The 24,700-nt window shown below is 41.9% G+C and overlaps 1 protein-coding gene across 1 annotated transcript in view; it reads left to right on the top strand.

The window, feature by feature from the left end:
* The window catches only part of ERN1 (endoplasmic reticulum to nucleus signaling 1), a 62,509-nt gene that overhangs the window by 12,782 nt on the left and 25,027 nt on the right, over positions 1–24,700 (top strand). Inside the window, exons 2-4 of the mRNA XM_035103961.3 lie at positions 8,511–8,631; positions 17,519–17,552; positions 20,889–20,967. Coding sequence (XP_034959852.2) covers positions 8,511–8,631; positions 17,519–17,552; positions 20,889–20,967 — 234 coding nt within the window. The remainder of the gene's footprint in view (positions 1–8,510; positions 8,632–17,518; positions 17,553–20,888; positions 20,968–24,700) is intronic.

The raw sequence follows: 24,700 nt of genomic DNA, 5'->3' as shown, positions 1-24,700 counted from the left end.
GAGCAGGGTGCTGATAATGCCAAGGTTGCGACTTTGATTCCCGTGCAGGCATGGCCAAACTTGACCCTCCAGCTGTTTTGGGACTACAGTTCCCATCATCCCTGCCCACTGGTCCTGTTAGCTAGGGATGGTGGGAGTTGTAGTCCCAAAACAGCAGGAGGGCCAAGTTTGGCTATGCCTGCATGGGATAGCTGTGTATTCCTGCATTGCAGAGGGTTGGACTAGATGCTCCTCAGGGATTCTAGAATTCTATGATTTCTGTCTCCATCTCAAGACATGTGCTAAAAGACAAACCTTTCATATTCTTTCTCTTGATAACAGAAGTTGTGCTTCTTGTTAAGGATCAAATTTCAGGTTCTCCTTTCTGCCCGTCCTCTAAAAATGTTGTAACTCTAAAATCAGTTATGTAGGAGGAAGGGCAAGGTTTGAGCAATACAGGGTCTTCGTTCTTGCGCATGAAGGGTTTGCCCTCTCCCTTCCCTCCTACGAAAAGCTTTTTCATTCTGAAGTCTCTTCTTCAAAGAATTCAGGTTGCCGATACGATACTGGGTGACATTGCTTATGGAGACTTGAAGGAGTAGTTTAAAAGAAGAATGTTCACTTCTGAATATAATTACCAGTAGAAGGGCAGGGATTCATTTTGAAGCATTCCTGGGCAAAATTGGATTGCTTCAAAATACCTGCAATGCACTGTGCAGTTTAAGAATATATATATATATATATATATATATATATATATATATATATATATATAGCTGTTGAAGGCTTTATAATTGGTAATATACAGAACCATGGAGGGGGGGGGAGCCGACGACTATGATTGTATGAGTAAATTGAATGGAATGTGAAATTTTGTAATGGGAAAATAGCATTTTATTTTTATTTTTTAAAAGAGGAAATTATCTTGTTCATAGTTGGGATAAGCTGTTGTCAGCCCAGAACACGGAAGACCATTTTTTTTCTTCGGCTCTGTGGAGACAGTTCTCTGCTGGCCAGATCTTGTCACTCATTTAGTTTTTAGAGAAGAAAAAACAAGGAACGCAAAACCACTCACATCCTTTTGGTGTTTTAAAAATTGAGGATAATCACAATTGCACCTCATTTCTTGAGCAAGAGGTATGTGGTTTGGTTCTAGTGAAGTGAACAAATAATTTTTGGCATTGTCTTGCTCAAAACCCTACAACCCCAATCCCTTTTAAAACACAAAACATTTAACTTCAAAAAGAGAAAAAAGGCATATGTTGAAGTTATATTTAAAATATCACCCAGGATAATCTTATTAAAACTCAGAAGGGAATCCAGCCATGCAAAGGCCTGTTTGGGTCGCTGAACATAAAATAGTGGGAGAATATTTTGCTACAGAATATTGAGGAAGCCTGTCAATTCTTTTCTGCTTGCTTCCTTTTTTAAAAACTCCAAAGTGGGATACATTTATGCAACAGTTAACACCTATTCTAAATACCGTGTTTACATTTTCTGAACTCCGTTTAATAAACTTCCCTTGTCAAATAGAAACTCTTGTTAAAAGAAACGAAACCCTATTTTCTTAGTGATGTAGCAGGTGCACAACATGTGTGAGATTTCATGTGTTATTAACCAGCATTGGAACAGTTAAGCGGCTGCTTGATTTCAAGGCTATTTCTTGGAAAATAATCCACTTCTGTTCTTGTGTTCTGGCAGCAAATATTGTCGGCTAGATCTCAGGCAGAGGCAACTATCCAAAACAAACACCGTTGGATAAGCGAAGTTTTAATTTCTTGGGTGAAGGGGTGACATTTCATAGGAGTGTGAACTACCCATATGGTTCATTGTTTGTTTATTTACTGATAGTCCGTACCAAGGAGGACGTTTTGTGTCTAAAATTACTACCGGTAGTTACAGTAGTTTCAAAGTTACTATAGATCAAGAGAGGACTTCCATTTAGGTTTTAATGCTCCAAGAATATGTTTGAAGCTCAAAATGAAAGCAGTTGGTGCAGAATAGCATTCAGTACAGTATTGAGAAGCAATGGTTAACCAAATGAAGAGAATATTTGCTATAGCTATTATGAGGACCTGCTCGCATTTAATAATGCCTTTTAGATGTTACCTTGGGATTGGCAGATGTAACCTATACAAACAAACGTTAGTCTGTTCTAGTAGATGAACAGTTAATAACCAGGATCTGTGCATCCTGTTCCTGACTTAGTTTCACTCTTTCAAACTCAGGTGCAAGTCTGTGTCTTGGTTTGCTCATTTCATTTACCAGCATGTAAAAATCCTGTTCCCATCTTCCAACAGGAGAGAGAGTAGAGTGTGGCAAAACTTTGTTAGCAAAGGTAGACTGGATCCTTTAGTCTTGAGAATGAATGAGAATTCAAACTGAACAACAACAACAACAAAAGAGTTGTGCTTTAGAGTTGTCCTGTTTATGTAGTGTATTTTTCATTTGAAACAGGAAACATTGCATGGAGGATGAAAAGCTGTGCCATCACTTTGTATCTCTTTGAAAAACAGGATCAGACACGTGGATAAATCGATTCTGTGACAAATAAGTTGTCTTTGTGGTGATACCTGGCAATGGTGTTGTACGGGATCTTCAACGTGACTAATTTAAAGCATATAGTGTGGTTGATTAAATGTTTTGATATTTTCTCCAAACTTTCAGACTCATGCACTATTTAATTTCATGGTATGGTGTGTGTGTGTGTTTGTGTTTTATGTCAACATCACAAATGTTTTGATCTGTAAACCGCATTCTGCCAAGAAAATGCTGACCCAATAAAATATACCATCTGAGCAAACTGTTCTCAAAGATCAATAGAAAGGGTTTGGTTTCAACTACATTTTGCTCATGGTTAATGCATTGATACTACCAGACTGAAGTTAGTTGTGTGCATTATCTTAAATGGGTCTACTCTGAATATGACTAACATTGGATAGAACTCAAGGATCACACACTAAACAAATCTACAACGTTCATCTTTTGAAAGTGTCACATGGAGTTCAGTTCTTATTGCACCACTGCTACTCCCCTATATTTGGTGTGCATGTCAGATTTCCTAACTTTTAGCTGGAGAAGAATGTGTGAGAGAATTGCATAAGTCTACAAGCAGTTAAATATTTATTGCTGTTTCATTTTCTCTCTCTTGTCTTCCCTACTTGATCATAATCTCCTTGGGGAGGCAGGGTTCTGGTGATATATATATATATATATATATATATATATATATATATATATATAACATAACACGTTACCGTGGAAGGCATGGTGTGGTGTTATAAAAGTAGAGAAACAAATTTTGAATTTTGGCTCTTCCCTTTGGAGTTTATATGATACGATGCAAGTGTTCAAAGCGTTTCAACATACTGCATCATTTGGGTAAAGCTCATCCCACAACTCCATTCCTCTGGTAGATTATTTTATTTATCTATTTTATTAGTTGGAGGTAGTGTGAACTCCCCTGTCCTGTGCTGTTATGATAATATATTTATTTATACCATGCCTTTTCTCCTGACAAGACTAAAAGTGGCCTTTGGATTAAAAACAAGAATAGCTAAATGCATAGGGGGGGGAATCATTAAAACAATTAAATCTTAATTGAATTAAAGCTATATACATATACAAAATCTATTTAAAACATACAAATAAGTACAATAAAAACTGCACCAGTCCTTTCATTAAAAGCAGTCAATTCCCAAAAGCCTGTTGGAACAGAAGAACAACAAGGAGGGAGCCATTATTCAAAACATGTACAACAAATGGAGAGGCAAAAACTCTAAAAGCTGCAGAGCAGGGAAGCCCTCCTCTCTACTTAATCCCATTATTATTGAATTTTCAGCTGAACATTCACATGCATTGCTGATCCCAAAGAGCTTGTGTTTGAAGGAAGTCACATTGCTGATACCATTGATGCTGTCATTTGCCAAAAAAAACAACAACCATATATTGAATCTCGTTCTGAATGCTTCTTCCAGATACAGTGGTACCTCGGTTTACGAACTTAATCCGTTCCGGAAGTCTGTTCTTAAACCGAAACCGTTCTTAAACAAAGGCACACTTTCCCTGATGAGGCCACCAGTGCCCTTCCACCGCTCAGATTCCATTCTTGGACCACGGTAAAGTTCTCAAACCAGGACACTATTTCCGTTTTTGCGGAGTTTGTAAACCAAATCGTTCTTAAACCGGACTGTTCTTACACCGAGGTACCACTGTATATATGCCATCTAAGCCATGTTAGGCTAAAAAACAATTATTTTCACCTTGAGAATAGTTGGGCTTACGTTTAAGGCTGCAGTCTTGGTCACACTTACTAAGGGGAAGTCCCATTCAGCTCAGTGGGATTTGCTCCCACTTTCATAGGATCAGGCTCCCCATCGTTTTAAATCATTTAGCTTTACAGATGCATAGTATTGATAACAGAGCCTTTATTGTTTTGGACTCCTCCACTGGGTTGGCCAAGGCTACCGAATGCTTCTTTCCCGTGTGGTTAAATGCACCTGTCATCCCATCAAACATTACAGGAAAGATAAGGTTTAACACACTTAGTCCCATCCTTGCTTTCGGGACACCTTCCTATACATGTCCGAAAACTATTTCTCCATGTTCAGGGAATAAGCTCTCCCGAACGTGAATGACCTGGGGGAAATTTAGTTTAAGTGCCTGAGGAGAACCTCTCTCCTCTCTCTCTCTCTCCCTCTCTGCTGTGGCCTTGGCCAAATTCTGCCAAAGTACAGACTGTTGTGGAACTGGCTTGCAAAGGTGCATGAAAGCACAATATGCGTAGCTTGGGATACCATCCAGGTTGCAGTGTCCTTGGAAGGCACTTGGAAGGGATCAACAGGGGTCTTATTGAGGAAGCAAAACAAAAGGCAATTTACAGGTTACCTACTGAAGATTGTCCCTGAGAAGGGAAGCTGGAGGGGGAGTGAGAGGTACAAAAGGAGGCTCTGAGGTGATGCTTCAGTGTCCGGGGAAAGAGAAGAGAGATTAGAACGGTGAAAGTTGGAAAGCAGGCAGGAGAAAGACCTTCTTTTTTCCATACTTAAGTGGGAAGCCAATTTTCAGCACAGATTTCTTACTGGTGTCCTGTTGGTTTTTAAAAAAAAATTTAGATTCTTCCAAATTTTCTTACTGTACCGGAGTAAATTTATCATTCTCCTGCACTGTTTCATTGCTGATGTCATTCGTATACACATTGTAGGATTCTGATATAATTTACTCATTCGAGTTCTGTTTCCTTGCAGCAGGGGTAGCTTTCAAACCCTATTTTTACCATTTAGGGCAGGCATCCCCAAACTTCGGCCCTCCAGATGTTTTGGGCTACAATTCCCATCATCCCTGACCACTTGTCCTCTTAGCTAGGGATCATGGGAGTTGTAGGCCAAAACATCTGGAGGGCCGCAGTTTGGGGATGCGTGATTTAGGGTGTCAAGACAGGGATGTAATTTAGCCCCTCTTCTTTTTAACTTATTTCATAATCGCCACTGGTCCCAGATCTTTATGCTGTTGAGTCCTGTTCTCTGCTGGGATATACTTATTGCTGTATGCTGATGCTGTGCTGATGGTTTCATTGTCCAGAATATGCCTACATAATTTGAGGTGGGTGGCGGGGTTGTACTAAAAATAGCTTAATTACAAATGATAGTAAGTCTAAGGCCCTAATGTCATAAAAAGTATACAGTGGTACCTTGGTTCTCAAACTTAATCTGTTCCAGGAGTCTGTTTGGCTCCCGAAACTGTTTGAAAACCAAGGCGCGGCTTCCGATGGGCTGCAGAAGCTTTCTGCACTCAATCGGAAGCCTCGTTGGATGTTCAGCTTCCAAAAAGTGTTCACAAACCAGAACACTTACTTCTGGTTTGCGGCATTCGGGAACCGATTTGTTCAACAACTAAGCCATTCGAGAACCAAGGTACCACTGTACATGGGTTTTAAATGGTAGTCAACAAGCCGCAGATTCATATAAAATGCTTAGGTGTTCAGATGTGAAATGTGGCCTTCTGACCTGAGCAATGAAATCACCAAATTGATTCTGCTAATTGTAGTCAGCAAGCCATCTTAAGGCTTTTTTATGGTCGGTTTCCTAAACTTGTTAACTTGACTTTATTTATATAAATCATGAATTCAAGGCATAATATGAAATCGGATTGCTTCATTCCAAAATAATGGAATGTGTACCGTGTATGTTGTTTGGTTAGAATGTTCTAACATTTGCTGCTTGATTTTGTTTTAAAGCATTGTTCTGCAATACTAACAGAGTTGAAAATATGAAGCTTTTCAATAACAGAATGCAGTGAGGAGGTGCTTGTTGATTGAGGTGACCTTATAGGTTGTCCTGAAACAAATTCTGTTGTGGTGGCACAGAAGATACAGCCAGAATTTCAGTCTTTGGCCGTGCTGCAGTCTTTAGAGATTCTGAGAGAGGCAACTAGTTTCACGTTGCCTGCAATAGTAACTTCAGTTTTAAATAGACTTCTGAAAGTTCCCAGATATGACAGGTGGCTAAGCAACAAGGCACAGTTATTAAACAGTTGTTTTAAAGGTAGCTAAAGGCACATTGCAAAATGTTTTTGCTTTGCACGTCTTTTTCTGGTGGAATTGGGGTGTGTGAGGAAACTTGGTATGCTTAGAGTAAAAAGAAATTCCATAGTTGGAGCTGCTGCTGAAAACATAATTTACATGGTGTTGACTGGCATTGCCACTTGGAGCAGTGAATACAGTAGTCCAAAACCATTTCGATGCCTGAGAAAACCTTGCCCTCTCCCTTCCACTAATTGGGTACATTGCACTACTCTTTTACAACTCCTGTGCAGGAGAACTTGCCTTTGGATTGTGCTCTGTTCACCAGATCTGCCTATTTCTGCCACCCTTAATGGCACCTTGAAACCAGCCTGATGCACGTGCCTCTCATTGCTCATTTCCCTCTTTTTTCTGTAGTTGGTGCTCAGCGTGACATGAGGGCAAGGAGCCCATGGTTTTCAAAATACTTGACAGGCTTGAGTCGCAGGAAGTTGAAATGCCCAGTGGGGCTTTTTTACTTTTGTTCCGAGCTTAGTTGTTCCAGATTTGGTTATTCCTTTCAACAATTGGCATCACCATTCCATTGAGTTTCCTTTCTGGCCGTGTCCTTTCATCTTGTCATTTGAAATAAATTAAAACAATTCTTTAAAAAGATAGTTAAAAAGACTCTTCTTCTTTTTAAGAAGAGTCTTTTTAACTATCTTTTTAAAGAATTGTTTTAATTTATTTTGACTACGGCAGACCAACACGGCTACCTACTTGAATCTTGTCATTTGGTTTGCATTCTTTCCCTGAATAATATTTATTCCTCACTTATATGTGACTCCCTAAGGATTTAACCTGTCTTATTCTGCGTTGTGTGTGTGTGTGTGGTTACAGATAAGGGGTAGGCAACCTAAGGCCCATGGGCCGGATGCAGCCCAATCGTCTTCTCAATCCGGCCCACAGACGGTCCGGGAATCAGCGTGTTTTTTCATGAGTAGAATGTGTCATTTTATTTAAAGTGCATGTCTGAGTAATTTGTGGGGCCTGCCTGGTGTTTTTACATGAGTAGAATGTGTGCTTTTATTTAAATGCATCTCTGGGTTATTTGTGGGGCATAGAAATTTGTTCATATTTTGTTTTCAAAATATAGTTCGGCCCACCACATGGCCTGAGGGACAGTGGACCAGCCCACGGTTGAATAAGTTGCTGACCCCTGTTATAGATGGTAGAAATGTAATGGCACCTCTCCCATCTTAGGCTAGGGGACCTGTACTAGCAGGAGGATCAGTGCTGGAATTGTTATCCAGCCTTGACTATTGAACCTTGTAATTCACTTTGCTCTCCTCATCTCACTGCTATGCTGGGTGCCCTCGTTTTCATGGTGCCTATCTCCAAACAAACCTCTTTTCTACCTTTCCTTTATTGGAGAGAAGTGGAAGAATCGTGGAGCCTCGTCAGCAACCCTACAATACATTACACGATTGCCACAATTTTAAAAAAAGAAAAAGAAACTGAGAGCCTTTGGGGAAAACCAGAATATGGTTGTAGCATTTAGAGCAGGGGTCAGCAAACTTTTTCAGCAGGGGGCCGGTCCAATGTCCCTCAGACCTTGTGGGGGGGCCGGACTATATTTTGAAAAATATATATGAATGAATTCCTATGCCCCACAAATAACCGAGAGATGCATTTTAAATAAAAGCACACATTCTACTCATGTAAAAACACGCTGATTCCTGGACCGTCTACAGGCCGGATTTAGAAGGTGATTGGGCCAGATCCAGCCCCTGGGCCTTAGTTTGCCTACCCATGATTTAGAGAGACAGTTCAAATCAGGGCTGGTGGCTTGCAGGACAAAGGTCCCGGTCAATGTGTCCAAGTGGCTTTGTGTTAGCCAAAACATATTTGGGGGAATGCGGACGAGTAGCTGCATGGGGGATGCTGGTGGTTACAATAATTGTCTTTCCTACAATTCTTAAATTTCCCCGAGTAAATAACGTTTATGCTTTCTTATTTTTCCCTCCCCCAGAACTGTAGTAACGCCAATTCAGTGACCCTGCCAGAAACATTGCTGTTTGTTTCAACTCTGGATGGGAGTTTGCATGCCGTTAGCAAAAGGACGGGGTCAATCAAGTGGACTTTAAAAGAAGGTGGGTATGAAAGATGTCATCTTGCCTTCATTTCACTAACTTTGATAAGGGCAAAGTCAACATAATGTTGGAAATGGTTCCAGACGTTGGAGAAACCTGGCCGCATTCTGAACAGCCTGACCCCTTCTGCATGTTTACCTGGAGGAAAGTCCTGGCTTCAGATGGCTGACCTCCAAGTGAGTTTGGAGGGGATTGCAAGTCCTAATGAGTTCAATGGGATTCATTACCAAGCAAGTGTGCTTTAAGGATGGCAGCTCAAGACTATCTCCTTATCGTGGCGGCTCATCTGCAAGAATCGTAGGAAGCTCTGCGGTTTTTAACGTCTGCCTTTAACTCCTTGAAACATTAAGCAAAGTATTGCCATTGTGGGTGTAGCTTCTAAGATATTATATCTATATGGGGGATGGGTTAATGGCAGCACAAAGTTGAACCACTTGTGTTGCAAAAATATACATCCATGTTTGGCCTCTTTAGGACCAGCAGTCATGATTTGTGAAGGCTTTGTCAGCAGAAACCTACAATAAAGGCTCTGTATCTAGGGGCCTGCTAAGCTTTGACTTTGCTATTAGGGCTGCCTGATGATCTGTATCTGTAGTGGGGAATATAATGATGCTTGCAAGGGCCATCTCTTAACTGCTGCCACCAGTCGTCTATGTTGATAATCCAAGACAGACACATGTTAGGATGAGCGTTCGTGACTAGCTTCCAAGCCGATTACCTAACTCTTATTGGAGCTCTTCTCTTTCGAAGGCCCACATTAATAATTGTGTAATCTGATTTTGTTTTGGAAATAATGTAATTGGCTTGAGAATATAACATCAGGTTGTTTACTTTCTTGTTTAAATACTATACGATACATGGAAGGATATAGCTTGCATATGACTTTGACTTAGGCACTGACCAACAATAAGGGGCAAGAGATTCCAAGGAGCCGCTGAACTTTTAACTAGCCGGGATAGGGAAAACGCTCCATTTACTTTCGTTGCTGTCCTTAGTTTTAAAGCAAATGTATTGCGAAATACCACGGCTACATTAGAACAGTCAGACTGGATAATCCAGTTCTATAGGAAGTTTCACTGCATTTGTACTGTTCATTTGGATCCTTATCTGTGGATGCATTGTAAAGTGCTTAATACTCATTGGTTTGGTTCCATATACAAATTAAAAAATGTTTTGTATGCTGAAAGGAACATTAAGAATCAGTAACATTCAGGACCTCTTTGGAAAGCTTTCCTGTGTACCCTGTTACGAAATATCTTGGATTGGGACGCTATGGGAATTGAGTTTGCCAGTTAAACTCTTCAATGCAGAGCTGTGGCATTTGAGACATCGTAGACCAGGCATCCCCAAACTTTGGCCCTCCAGATGTTTTGGACTACAATTCCCATCATCCCTGACCACTTGTCCTCTTAGCTAGGGATCATGGGAGTTGTAGGCCAAAACATCTGGAGGGCCGCAGTTTGGGGATGCCTGTCTTAGACGGTGACTATTCTGGTATCAAATGATGTCCTACCTGAGTTTTCATCCTACTTCTCAGTTTGTTTTAAATACTGATTTCCCAGAGGTTAGCACTCCACATGTTGGAAAAAGCACATGCTGGACTAGATCAGGAGTTGTAGGCCAAAACATCTGGAGGGCCGCAGTTTGGGGATGCCTGGACTAGATGAATAATTTCTCTCATATCATAGGTTTCTCCTTACATTATTTTGTTTTTAATATACAGTATTAATCTGCAGTGCCTAGCTATATGCTGAGTAAAGGGAAGACAACACAGGATATGGGTTTGGGGTTTTGCTTTAGTTGGGTGAGGAGACATTGCCTTTGTCACAAAATGTTTATCCTGACTGTTGACATGTAAAATATTGATATTATCCAGGATTTTTACAGAGCCAGGAAGGATGTGGGGAAGAGAAATGGCCCTGGTAGGAGTATTCTTTACTTCACAGACATTTAAAATAAAAAATTGGTCTTGGTAATTGGCAATTGATTAACTCAAATCAGGTAGAAGAAAAATATGCTCTGGCCTTTTGACATTTTCTGCAGCAATGCAAAGCCGTTAAGGTTTTCCCCCTCAGGTATCCTTTGAAAAACCTGAAATGCAGCAATCACTCAAGAAAACGCACTTCTCCCTGCTTTAGAGAATATGAAACTGCGAAACAGCTTTCCTGCAAAGCTTTTTGGGCACAACGTGATAGTTATTTGCCTATACAGTAAAAATAACTGTCGAACAGGTTTTGCAGTGTGAATTGGACAACTCAGTTTCCCCCCTACTCAATGAGATACTTGTGTATGCTTTAGGCCAATGATGGGAATCCTGTGGCCCTCCAATTGTGGCTAGGCTGCATATCCCTCACCCTCCCTGACCATTGGTCATGCTGGCCGGGGCTGATTGGAGCTGTAGTCTAGCAACACCTGAAGAGTCACGGATTCCTCACCTCTGCTTTAGGCCGGTCACAAACACCAGTAGTTTGACAAGAACATGGTCTATGCAGTCTTTGCTGTGTGTTGATTGATCCGCTTTTTTAAATGATGTAGTTCAGCTGGGATCCATCTACCTAGCAACTTAAAAAGCAATCGCTTCTTGCAAACATTGTGCTATATAAGTCTACCCTAAATAATGCTAATCAATAGAGAAAGAGGCCGGCTTCAGACCTTGCTCAGAGAAGTATTATGCTATTATGATATGTGTCCTATTAACTGAAAACGAGCAGTTTTTGTATATCCTCTTAGAGGCTATAGTTTCCTGAGAACACTTAATTGAAAGTTTCTGACGGGCACACATGTTAGTCTAGACAACGCCAACAATATGTTGGGAATTGTAGAGCAGGCATGTAATAAACAGGTTGGTAGAGGGCCTAGTACAGGAATATGTTCATAACCTTGCAGGCAGAGTCCTGTTTTAAATACAGACTGCTAGGGATCCTAGGGATCTGTGCTGCTAAAACAACAGCCTTTTCCTGTTAAAAATGGGTTACCTAGACTATGAACAAGGCAAAAGGGAATTTATTTGCCAGGTTATCTATAATGGGGAGCAGACATTTAACAGGGGCCTGCATAATAAGGTCCCTGGTTCAATACCTGATATCTCTGCTGAAAAGGATCTTTGGTAACAGGCTTGTGAAATGTCTTTGCCCACAACCTTGGACAGACAGTGTTGTACCTGGCAGACAAACAAGCTTGATAGATTATAAGACATTTTCATAGAGAAGATTAAAGGCTGCAACCCTATGCACACTTAGCTGGAAATAAATCCCACTGGGCATTGCGGGACTTGCTTCCTTATCAACATACATGAGATGAGGCTGTGTGCTCAGCCCCTCCTGCCTGACTTCTGCCTCATTTCCAGCTTGCATTTGACAAACAAAATCCAGCACTTGTAAGGGAGAGTTTCTGCATTTGAAGCTGTCCATCATGCCTGAACATATGAACCATACTTATCAACAATAACTTAACAAACATTCCCAGTTAAAATATTTACTGGCTAAAGGTTTGGATGTCCTCTGGAAAGGAAATCAACTTTGCTTCAATCCGTTGGCCCAGTTTGCATGTCACAGCAAACCATAGTTTATGGTTCCTGTGTGTGTACTGACCTGGGCTGCTTTGCTGCCCCCCCACTAGCATATGGAGAATACAAACTACTATAGCAACCTTGGCATTATATTTGAACCAGATAACATTATTTGCTTTGCTTCATACAAACCTTGATGATAAGGCAAGGTTTGTTCTTGGCTTAGCAGTTGTGGCTTGTTTGAGTGAAACGGTGATCCCTGGTTTGGACATAATAGTTATGCCAGGGTTTGGAGTTTGTTTTCTGTGCATGCTAGCAGGGAGGTGCAAGGTAGGTGCAATTGGTTAGCTATGGTGACATGTGAATGCTGCCATTGAAGGAGCAAAAACCTTTTTAAAACGTTGCAGTCAAAAACTAACCTGCCACATTCAAGCAGGCCATGGCCATGAGGCTTCAAAAGCAGATGTTTAAATCAACTTTGGGTATTTTTTATTTTATTTGTTTTTAAAAAATCAAGTTAAAGTAGTTTTTGTGACCCTTTCAGGAAAAGAAACTGGAAAAAACTGCCCTGGCCATTGCTCAAGTTCAGTTTTGAGCTGTCTTTCTAACTTGAACAGCTTTTTCCTTCCCAGATGAGATGTTTCTGTCCCTAATCTGTTCACCAAGGCAACTTGCAAAGTCAGTTGGTTACTTGCCTTGAGCAATGCCTTGAGTATTATTTGAGCTCTTGAATTCCACAAAGCCACTATCCATTTTCTTCTTCTTTTAAACACTTGATGAGTAGCCACCATGTTCTCTCTCCTTCCTTAATTTTTTATTTAAACCAGCTGGTTTCAAACAAATACTTTAGGCCATGGTTCTTTCTCTTGTTCCATACAGTCACCTTTGTTTGAACATTCAGATTAATCTTCATTATATGATATGCCAGGCAATGTATGGCCTGTGTGCAGAACATCTAGCTGAATTTTGCTTGGCTCTTCTAGCTACCAGTAAGTTCAATAATATCAATTCTCTGAAAGTTGTTCTTTATGTGGCCAAAATGCTACTAGAGGGAAGGCTTGGGAATACCCACAGTTTCAGAAGTTTAGTTTTTTTTAAAGCTTGGGAGGTGAGAAACTCCCTGGTAAGTTTCCTCTGGAGGTGGGGTGTGGAATGGAGTACCCTGGAAAGGGCATGGCTGGCTGGTTCGAACCTGAATTCCACACAACAGCATGCTGTTGCAGATCCCCTTTATTTCTAGCCTAAAACATCTCTCTCACCCTTATTTTTGCTCACAGCAACTCAAAAACATGGGATACTTACCCTATTTTTCCGTGTATAACACGCCCCCTATTTTAGGGGACTCTAAGAAAACGGGGGGGGGGGGGAGAGAGATGGCCCAGAGTTGTTGAGCTTTGCCCAAGGTTGTTGAGCTTTTTTGGTGGGGGTGCGCACCCAATTGCTGCAGCAGCAGCCAATCCACATCAGCCCTTGCCACAGCAACCAATCACCCACCAAATCACCACTGACAAGCTGCAGCTCACGGCTGCAACCAATCACCTGTCTCCCCTATGCTCTATCCGTGTATTTTAGAGTAAAAAAAGCTCGTCTTATACACAGAAAAGTACGGTATGTGTCCTAAATGTTCAGAATTCAAATGGCTGATTGTAAACTGCTGTGAGGCTTGTTTGTTTGTTACAATCAAGACTTATATAACTTACGAAATAAAAGAACCCCTCAATTTGTAGGAGGGGGGACATCTTCAGAATTTTAAGAGTTAATGGTTTTGCCTAAGGATGAGTACTTTGGAAGTTGATGTGTTGAGGGTGTTCAGGGTCTCTTTAGGAAGATTGCTGTCTAGACCAAGGGTCCCCAAACTAAGGCCCGGGGACTGGATGTGGCCCAATCGCCTTCTAAATCCGGCCCGCGGACGGTCCAGGAATCAGCATGTTTTTACATGAGAAGAATGTGTCCTTTTAAAATGCATCTCTGGATTATTTGTGGGGCCTGCCTGGTGTTTTTACATGAGTAGAATGTGTCCTTTTATTTAAAATGCACCTCTGGGGTTATTTGTGGGGCATAGGAATTCGTTCATATATTTTTCCAAAATATAGTCCGGCCCCCCACAAGGTCTGAGGGACAGTGAACCGACCCCCTGCTGAAAACGTTTGCTGACCCCTGGTCTAGACTGAGCCTTTTGGATCCTACCAGTTGAAAACAAGTCCCAATACTTGCATCTTCAGTTCCACTATTAAGGAACGGTGGGGATGTAACATAATACAAGCAAAAATATTTGGTAATCCTTCCTCATTGTCATGCATCAGTGAAATTTGTACTGCCATGGACGTGCTTGAGATTTGAAGAGCCTTAAAGGCAGCAACGAAAAACAAAGTACTGTCCCTCTATCACACTATTTTGGAACAACTGTCAGCTTGAATGTGTGGGCCCTGGGCTGGGTTGTGCTCTGATTTAGGATGGGTAGTGACACCATCACCATTTGAGATGTGTGTTTAAAAAAAGAAAAGAAAAAAGAGGAAAGGTGGGGGCAAAGAAAAAGGCTTGCAGAAAGAGGCGGGCATGTGACTAGCTAAAAATTAAATGGATCCTCAGATTGGGGGTCCAGATAGGTGCTGGGTCTGAAAATGGTATCAATCAATCAATCAATCAAAACCTTTATTGGCATCATCTGAAAATGGTAAAACACACACACACACTAATGCATAAGGCGATATCCTACACTTCCATGTATGTAAGAACGGTGCCTGTACAATAATGCCTGGCAATGACCTGGTTGCCTGTTCTGCCTTGTGTACACATGGTGGAAAAAACAAACAAACACAGTAGGTTAAAGGTTGCTGCTGTTTGGGCACATGGCAAAACAGATGTTTGTGGTATCCTACCGAGATTAAATGCGCCTTTATAAAAGTTGTTTGGCAAGCAGGAATTCAACAGGGGTGGCATTAGCTACTGGTGTGGAGATCCAGTAATGGGAGGAAACATGAACAGCTAAGCTTTGCCAGCAAAAGGTGGCAGCCCTGTTTTTGCAGAAGGGATTGCCTGGCACAAAGCAGTCAGGAGCCTGTTTGTAAGAGGCCTGCCTGTTCTTATTTCTTTGCTCTTGCATCATTTTGTTTGCTTGAGGAGGAAGCTGATCTAAAAACGTTTGTAGCAGTAGATATTGTTTGCTTGTAGACCTGCTTTTGTTTTGCTTTTTAATTCACTGTACTTACTGCTTTAATCTGCTAAGGCCAGGGGGGGGGGTCTGTTAAAAATCTCTTATTTCTAAATTTTTCCATACACTTAAAATTATTCCAGACAGGTGAGGATGCAGCAGTGTGCCTGTGTGTTTTCCACTTAACAAGCAATAGAAGGAGAGAGAGAACAGTTCAGGCTTGTACAGCTATTGAATGAAATGTATGGCTGTTTACAAGGAAGTAAGTCCTCTCTTTTCAGTGGGACTTACTCCAATTAAGTGTGCATTAGATGTAATCCTTAAACAATTTGTGTGTGTGTGCACGCGTGTGCGCACACACACACACACACTTTTATTTCCCTTACCCCTCAAGCTTACGTAACCAATAAATTTTTTAGCACCCTGAGCTTTTTCAGAAGCACAGGTCAGAGGCGATAATGTTTCTGAGGAGCAGTTGCTGGAAACCACAGAAGGGGACAGTGCTATCGCGCTCAGATCCTGCCTCGTGGGCTTTCTTGTAGGCAGTTTGGTTGGCCATTGAGAGATCCGGATGGTGGTTTAGATGGGCCTCTGGCCCGATCCTGCACTGTTCCTGTGGCGTTGCTCTCCTGAGAGCAGCTGATAGCGGAATTAAAACAACACCATATTCCCCATTCCATTCCCCATGGGCAGGATCCTAATATCATAGCTGCCAAGTTTTCCCTTTTCTCGCGAGGAAGCCTATTCAGCATAAGGGAAAATCCCTTTAAAAAAGGGATAACTTGGCAGCTATGCCTAATATATGTGTAGCAAGTTCATTTTTCAGCAAAGACCCAGCTTCTTTCTGCTCTTGGCTCTTTAATTAGTGGTTTCCTTCCTGCAACTTTCTTTTAAAGTGGCTTATGTCCCTTAGCTGAGGAGAAACATGGGAAAACACTAAAAAATTAAAAAAAAAGTAGATTGGCAATGATGAGGTAAACTGTTGCCCATTCTGGAGGAAACCACTACCGTTAGAGAGAGGAACTGAGCGCTATTCACAAAGCATCCCTCTCTCCATGTCTTATCTCTTGAAATGATCTTCAATGCAGGCGATATTCTGCCCCCCCCCCACTTATCAGGTTTCCATCAGCTTTCTGTCTTCTTGAATATTACAGTGCATCAATTACTCCGTGACAAGGGAACAGATCCTTAAGTTTCTGGGAAGTTTAGTGGAGTCAAGGGCCATACAGTGCAATTGGTATAAATTATAATGTGCAAGAATAAGATAAGCAAAGACAGGTTCCTGCTGCAAATAACTTCCAACTGTTTTTTAATGGTACATAATAGGGGAAGGGGCAAAAGTGATAAAATAGTTGAGTAGGTGGGACGAAATGAGGCAAGCTAACAAATGATTTGTGTGAACAGTGAGCTGGACAGGACTTTCCAAACTCAGAAACCTTCAAGTGGTATATCAAGGCCCACATTATACAGTACCCAGTAGGGTGGGTCATAAAAAACTTTTTTTGGAAAATGTTTCCTCCCTTGATCTTATATCAGGCATATGGTATAAACATAGTCAAATTTCAAATTTGGGACAAATCGGTTAATATTTAGACCCTGCTCCTACAGATTGAAATTTTGCCTCACTACGAGTGATGAAAACATAGGAATTTGACTCATTTATTCTCTGTATGTTAAATTGTGAACTAATAAACATAATGATGCTTAATTGTTCCATATAATTTGTTCAAAACCATTGGTTTTTCATGTAAATTATTAACATGTTTTATCTTAAATAAATAAATATTGCAGAAAATAATAGTATGCAACTATTATTGCTCTACATAAAACCTAAAATTTATGTTTATTAGTTCACAATTTAACATACAGAGAATAAATGAGTCAAATTCCTATGTTTTCATCACTCGTAGTGAGGCAAAATTTCAATCTGTAGGAGCAGGGTCTAAATATTAACCGATTTGTCCCAAATTTGAAATTTGACTATGTTTATACCATACGCCTGATATAAGATCAAGGGAGGAAACATTTTCCAAAGAAAGTTTTTTATGACCCACCCTAGTACCCAGGCCGCTGCCCAGCCTTTGCTTCCTGGGTCTTGTTATTATTGGGACTTGGTTCCTGCAAACCTGTAATCTCCTCAACAGGTGAAGCATAGAGTACAGGCTTGATGTCAGGTCAGGTTGCTGAATTGCTTTCACCTCGACTTTCTGTTGTTTTTGTTTCTGCAGATCCTGTGCTTCAGGTGCCTCTACATGTGGAAGAGTAAGTCTGCTCTCTTTCTTTCTCCCCCCCTCCCCTGACTCCTGCAGATACAAACCTGGACAAGTCGTCCATGCAAGCGCTTTAAAGTTACAGGGTAGTCAGTGAATTAGCCCAGGTAGCTGATGCAAAGGTCACAATTCAGTAAGATGAATCTCGTGCTTGCAAACGATAGTATATGAATGCATCAGGCGAAGAAGTCTCCAGTCCATTCCATCCTCAAAATCTCTCTACAGTCGTACCTCGGTTTAAGTATTCAATTCGTTCTGGGGAGCCATTCGCTCCCCGAAAAGTATTTAAACCAAGTGCCATTTTCGCACGTGCGCGGAGCGCTTCTGCACATGCACGCGCAGCGGATCATTTTTATGCATGCGCGCGCAGCGCAGATTGCTTCTGTGCATGCGCGCGCCGCGGAACCCAGAAGTAAACACTTCCGGGTCCGCAGAGTACTTAAACCGAAAGTACTCAAACTGCAGCGTTCTCAAACCAAGGTATGACTGTATGCCAAACTCCACAGAGGAAGTGGGGAAACTCCAGAACTCTAGAAGGGCGAAGAAGGCTGCTTTTGCCATAATCTGGTATTTTTGGATTACCAGCTGAATATCTACACTAGGAAAGGGAGACAAATTCAGCCCTTGTGCAGTTCTGCGGCTCACTTAGCCCCCAAACAAAACTTACTTTGTCTTCCCAATAGAAAGTAGAAAATGTTTCTTCTTGCAGAGTGATTTTCAAGGGGTCACAGTTGTCTCTGATTTCCATTTATCTCCTCTTTGCAGATGCAGCCCTATAATACTTCCCACACTGTTTCTGAGGATCCACTGACCCCCAGGACAGGCTTTGTGGGAAAAGGGGCAAAAGACCGAAGTAGAAGAGAGATGTGGGGAAGCCTCATTCTGCAAGCACTTTCATAGTCCTTACCCCTAGGCTTCTAAAAATCCTTGGCCATATTTCCATTTTAAGTAGGTTACCTGGGCCTGTTTGGCAGCTTGTTCCGAGCATATTAATTTGGAAGCAAGTTTCATTGTCTTTTAAGTGAGCACACTTAGTTATTGTGCTGTAAAAGTGATTTTTGAATTACATTTCATTACAGAGATGCCAGGAAGCCTTATGCTGACATTGTGCTTTCCAGAATATTATTTTATTTTAATGAATGCCCTATAGCTAGCTGATCTCGCCAGCTTTTTACTTGGCCTGTGGCCATACTTTTAACTAAATCAGAAATTAACACACGGGAAGTTTTTTTAGTGACTTAACTCTATGCTGGAAGAAAATTCACCTGTTAAATTTCTGCACGTCAGGCTGCTGTTAAAGCCAAAAGCGCAAGACAAGTAAAACATGTTAACTTACAGTAAGTGTGGGTTGTTTTGATGTCAGCAAGGAGTAGCATTATTGCAAACATTCCCGAGAACTAAAATATAACCTGGCTTGTCCAAAATGTAGTCACCCTTATAAGAATATTGTGGTGGAGAGCAATATGGTCTCTCAAGACCAGGGCTCCATATTGCCATGGAAAATATTCTAAGATTTAATTTTCAAAATTGCACAACCTCCTACAAACTAGTTTCCAAACATACTTAACATTTTAAAGATCGGGTTTTTGCACACAGCAACGTGTGTACCAATTCCAAATTGTGATCGTAACTAAGCTGTCACCATCAAGTTATTTCATGTAACATGACTTGGTAATTGAAGTCGATGGAGCTATTCACATATAACAAATTTCAGAACGATAAACCATGGCTTTACCCAGCTGGAAACAGGATCAAATTCTGGTTTCATATCCTGGTTTGCAGGGATTGCCCAAACCACAATTTAAGAAGGGTGACTTACAGCATCGTCAAATTGATTGTATTAATCATCGCAGCAATAATTAAACCATTTACATAGCACAGCAGACAATACGAATTCGGTTAAACACCAGATTACCTTCTCCCCAAAGCCAGAATGAACGAATGCACCTTTAACATTTTCACAGTGGGCGAGGCAGATATAATTCCCCCCTTCCTTTTGGTTACCGCTTCCTATACAGTGGTACCTCGGAAGTCAAACTGAATCCGTTCCAGGAGTACACTTGACTTCCGAAACGTTTGGAAACCAAGGTGTGGCTTCCGATTGGCTGCAAAAAGCTCCTGTTCGGGCTCCAAAGAACGTTTGCAAACTGGAACACTCACTTCCGGGTTTGCAGCGTTTGGGAGCCAAAACATTGGACTCGCAAGGCATTCAGGAGTATGACTGCAGTCTTTTACAGAATGTCCAAGATATTTATTTTTGAAGCACAAAGTTGAGTCCTGTCTAGCATAGGTAGCTGATAGAATGGACTGTGCTTCGTCAGGGTGCACGGCAAGAGGTGCCATTTTTCATGCCTGCGTGCATTAACAAAACGAGCACAATAGCATTGTGGGATGCACTTGGAGCCGGCCCGCCCATTAGGTAGGATCAGGCACTAGCTGCAAGGGGCAGCAGCCCTTGTTTGCCAGCCAGCTTTGTCGCTGGTTTCCCCTGGCCTTTAGGCGCAGAGAGGGACTGGCAGCAAAGCTCTGTGGAATGCCGGCCATCCTGCCAGGTCAGCTACGGGGGGGGGGGGGCATCCCGCTTCTCAGCTTTGGTGCCGGGAGTGGTGGAGCTCCCCCCGCTCTGCCCTGGCAGTGTGGCAGGTACTGAAACACCTTGGGCTGCCCCTAGCTGGGCTACACCCTTTCCTTCTGAAGTTCTAGCATTTTTGCTTTTTGTTCTGCTTGGGTGGTGTTTTTCATACAGGAGAGCATTCAAAATGGCACCCTTCGGTCTGAAGTTGTGCAGCCCTGCTCTGCACCCCAGAACTCTTTATCATTTTCTCTAGTTGTATGCGGATATTAGGGCTTTCTTTTTCTTTTTCTCCCCTTTTAAATCAGTAGTTAGAATTCTACTATTCTAATTATTCGGGTGAGAATAAAGATCCTTAGCCATTAGTGCATTTTGATTTGTATTTTTCTATCAGCTAACCGATTTCAGCCCTCTATGGTACCAGATCTAAAGATTTATGGAAACAGCAATGTACTTAAGATAAAGGAATGTTTTTAGGAAGGAGCACTGAAGACTGGAACAAAGTCATCAAACTAACTTCAATGGAAAGGTGGCACGTTACTTGCAAAATGACTGTGTTTATCCCATCCCATGTGGGACTGGGTCTCTGGTGGTTTCATGTGCTGTGCCAAGTTAAAATAAATAAATAAATCACATTTCACTTTTTCCCCCTAAAGAGAGAGAGAAGTAGCTGCCTTCACCAGGAAGCAAAAACTGAATACTGTTGTGCTCACCCCCAGTGCGCAACGTTAATTGCTGTTTTAATAACTTCTTAAGTCCTAGACCGGCCTTTCTTCCCGATCCGAATGATGGAAGTCTGTACACGCTTGGTGGCAAGAATAATGAAGGCTTGACCGTACGTATATACCCTAATCAGACAATAGCTGCATTGTTTCAATAGAATAAGACACACGGCGACACAAGCCATGCTTTCTTTTAGCACACCTAAAGGTTATCCCTGCTGCTCAGAGCATGTCTTTTCTGCCAGCTTTGGTTTTTTTTTAAAAAAAGTAAGTCTGCAGAAAGAAGCATGCCCATCCTTCAAAGAGCATCCTATCTTTATTCCAGTGCATGTGAACAAATCTGGTCTTGTGGCCAAAGTTTTCCCGTTCTGGTTCAGGGGGCAAGGATGTCATAGTTCACCAATTCATACATAACTGCAAACTTAAGATTTGCCTGAACTCGGAAGCTGGACGGGAAAATTGGAACAGGCAGGGGTGGGGGTAAGAAAGGGCAGGAAGGAGTGTGAGCCTAGTTGACCTTTGATGTTACGTGAGAATCAGCCAATGTAGCAAAAGGGGGAAAGATGCATCATATGCAAACATAACCAGGGATTGTGGCGCTCTTCGTTCAAATAAGGAACAGACCCACAGACAAATCTACTTACTATTCCTCTAGGTAGCAGACGTATCCATCGATAGTTACGTTGTGCAGAGATTTAGGCAGTTCTTGCACTTACCAGAATCATGTCCTACTTTGGCAATGAGATTGTCAAGTTTTGGCGCCAACTTTGGGAACCCATTTCCAGGAATGGATACACCCACATCATGGTGCCAGCTTTTCTGGTTTCCCAGACACTTGCTGCAAGAGCAGGAAGGAAACGAACCGTTTACGAAGTTCATTGTGAGCTTCATGAACATGTTTCTGGCACTTTATAATATGTCTAATGTACGGGAGTCTTATCAGACACTTTGGATAATTTTTCAATTGTACTACACATGCAGCAATTTGCAAGAGATTAACCAGTTCTTGGGCACTTAATTATAGCCTTAAGGAATCACACTATTCAGCAACCTTGTCAAGAACTACAACTTATTCCAGGAATACCTGGGTCCCTTTTTTTTGTATTGCTTCCAGTATTAATTTCAGTACATGCTGCCTCTGTAGTTCTTTCCAAATAGATGGAGTGTTAAACAGCCATGATCAGACATCCTTACAGATGCTCGTTGCATAGTTGCTTCAGAGCTGCAGTTTTTTTGTGATGAATTAAAGAGATAAATAATGGCTTCGGGTGAGTTTCTTTTCCTCAATCTGTTACAACTTCCTCAATATAACAGCAGCAAATAAATATTTTCTCTCGCCCCAAAAGACACAGCGGGTGAGCAAAATGCCTTGCATGCACAAGGCAAATCCCTGGTATCTCAAGGGCTTGTTGTTTTTAAGAACCAGGTAGAAAGACCTCTCTCTGTCCAAGAGTCTCTGCATGGGCTACACATGAACAATGGAGCTGGCATATGGCAGTGGCTTGTGTTCCTGGTGCACCCTTTGTTTTTTGTGTAGGTGGCAGACTTTTCCTGAATATTCTGTCTTTTGATCTCTTCTGCCCTTTTGAACGTTGATAAAAATTACATAGTGGAAGGACACCCTTCTAGACTTTGGAAAGTACATTAAGGTCCTGGGGGTAGCTGCTACGCTACATTTTTTTACATCTACCCACAAAGAAAGGAAAATTGCCTACCATCTGCTGTAAAATGCACCTGTGATCTTAGAGCTTTCCCCAATTTCTTCAGGAGGATACGCAATCTGCTGTTAATGTGTACTGCTAGGCACAAGAAGGAATTCTTACCCTTCTCACAAGCATGGGAGTTGACTGAAGTGGCTATGCACCTTTAATGCTTTGAGGATGCATTTTTTTTAAAGTATGTGTGCGTGAGCACGCACACAGAGATGTTGGAGTTGCAAATTCTTGAGTTTTCATAGTGTTGCCATACGTCCGGAATTTTCCGGAAACAGCCGGCAATCAGCCATCGGAAACAAGTGTCTGGATGGAAATCACTGAAACATCCAAGAAAACGACAACCCATGTCGGCAGTGTCGTTCATTTTCCCTCTCTTGAGATTTTGCAAAACAAACACACACACAACTCAACTCAATAACTTTGGGCAAAACGCTTAACAACTTTTCTGTCTGGATTTTTCACTTTTTGAAATAATGGCAACCCTAGTTCCCCCCCCCAACAATTATAATTAGAAATAAAATCTCTTGAGTAAGGTATTCTTTATGGGAGTATATTTTATTTAATTATGGGGTATCAGAGTCTGTGGGGAGGGGGAATCAGGATGGGATAGCAGGCTTGTTGGTTTTGACTGTAGAGTTTTTTCAGTTTCGTTGTTCTGTATGGGACAATGACAATAAAGATTATCATCTAAAAATTGGGGAGAGGTGAGGCTGGTGTGAGAATAAGGATGCCACAAAACACCTCATTTTCACCTGCGAAATGTTGGAGGAGCCAGTGTGGTGTAGTGGTTAAGAGCGGTAGACTCGTAATCTGGGGAACCAGGTTCATGTCTCCGCTCCTCCACATGCAGCTGCAGGTCTCTCAGCCTCACTCACCTCACAGAGTGTTTGTTGTGGGGGAGGAAGGGAAATGAGAATGTTAGCCGCTTTGAGACTCCTTCAGGTAGTGATAAAGCGGGATATCAGATCCAAACTCTTCTTCTTTTTTAGCTCAGTGCAGGCATTCAGATCCCACATTGATCAGGATCGTGCTACTCTGCCCTTACTGCCTGTGGCAGAGGTGCCAAACAGACTGGCACCTCTTTGTTGGGCTTCATGTTTCCATAGTGGCTTACATGCATGGAGCCCAACACATGGCATTCCTCTGCATATGGCCCAGTTTAGTGCTGCACAGACTTGAGCGATGGCCATGTGTCCTAGGCACCTAGATACATGAAACCTATCCTAAGAGTATCTGCTGGAGCCTTGGCAGGGGGTTGCTCTAGATGACCCTCAGGACGCCTTCTGTGAGTGCAGCATCAGTGCTCTCAAGATCTTGCTGCACGTCGGACGTGAACTTCTGCAATGAAATAAGTATATCAAAATCAACGCAGAAGGCTGTCAGATTTGGTTGGCCGGTTTGGTAGAGGAAGCACCAGACGTGGACTGAGGAGATCAAGGTTCTTTGGGCCAGCCTGCCAATTAATAATAATAATAATAATAATAATAATAATAATAATAAATTTATACCCTGCCCACCTGGCTGGGTTTCCCCAGCCACTCTGGGCGGCTTCCAACAGAAATATTAAAATACAATAATTTATTAAACATTAATAGCTTCCCTAAACAGGGCTGCCTTCAGATGTCCTCTAAAAGTCTGGTACTGTAGTTGTTTTTCTCTTTGACATCTGGTGGGAGGGCGTTCCACAGGGCGGGTGCCACTACCGAGAAGGCCCTCTGCCTGGTTCTCTGTAACTTGGCTTCTCGCAACGAGGGAACCGCCAGAAGGCCCTCGGTACTGGACCTCAGTGTCAGGGCAGAACGATGGAGGTGGAGGTCTTAGTCTAACATACACTGTGAGGATAAAATGGTGAGGAGGAAGAACGTGATCCTTTAAAAAAAAATACTTAAAAGTCAGTCTGTGTTTCTGTTTGGTACTAAAATGCATTTATATCTGTCTGTTTTCTGCTCATTGTTCCATATTAGTATACTATGCGTTGGGGCTTCGTGGGAGCAAGTGGCGCCTAAATTGTCACCGTTACCCTGCCCCCTTCTTGCGAAAAATGCACATTTGAACGTTTAGGAGGGAGAGAGAGGGGGGGAGATAACATCTGCTTCTCTTTCCTGTGGTATTTCTCAAAATGGAGACCCAA

Source organism: Zootoca vivipara, chromosome 2 (assembly GCF_965207765.1).
Source record: "Zootoca vivipara chromosome 2, rZooViv2.hap1.1, whole genome shotgun sequence".
NCBI classification, from domain to species: Eukaryota; Metazoa; Chordata; class Lepidosauria; order Squamata; family Lacertidae; genus Zootoca; species Zootoca vivipara.
This window is presented reverse-complemented; position numbering and strand designations above follow the sequence as displayed.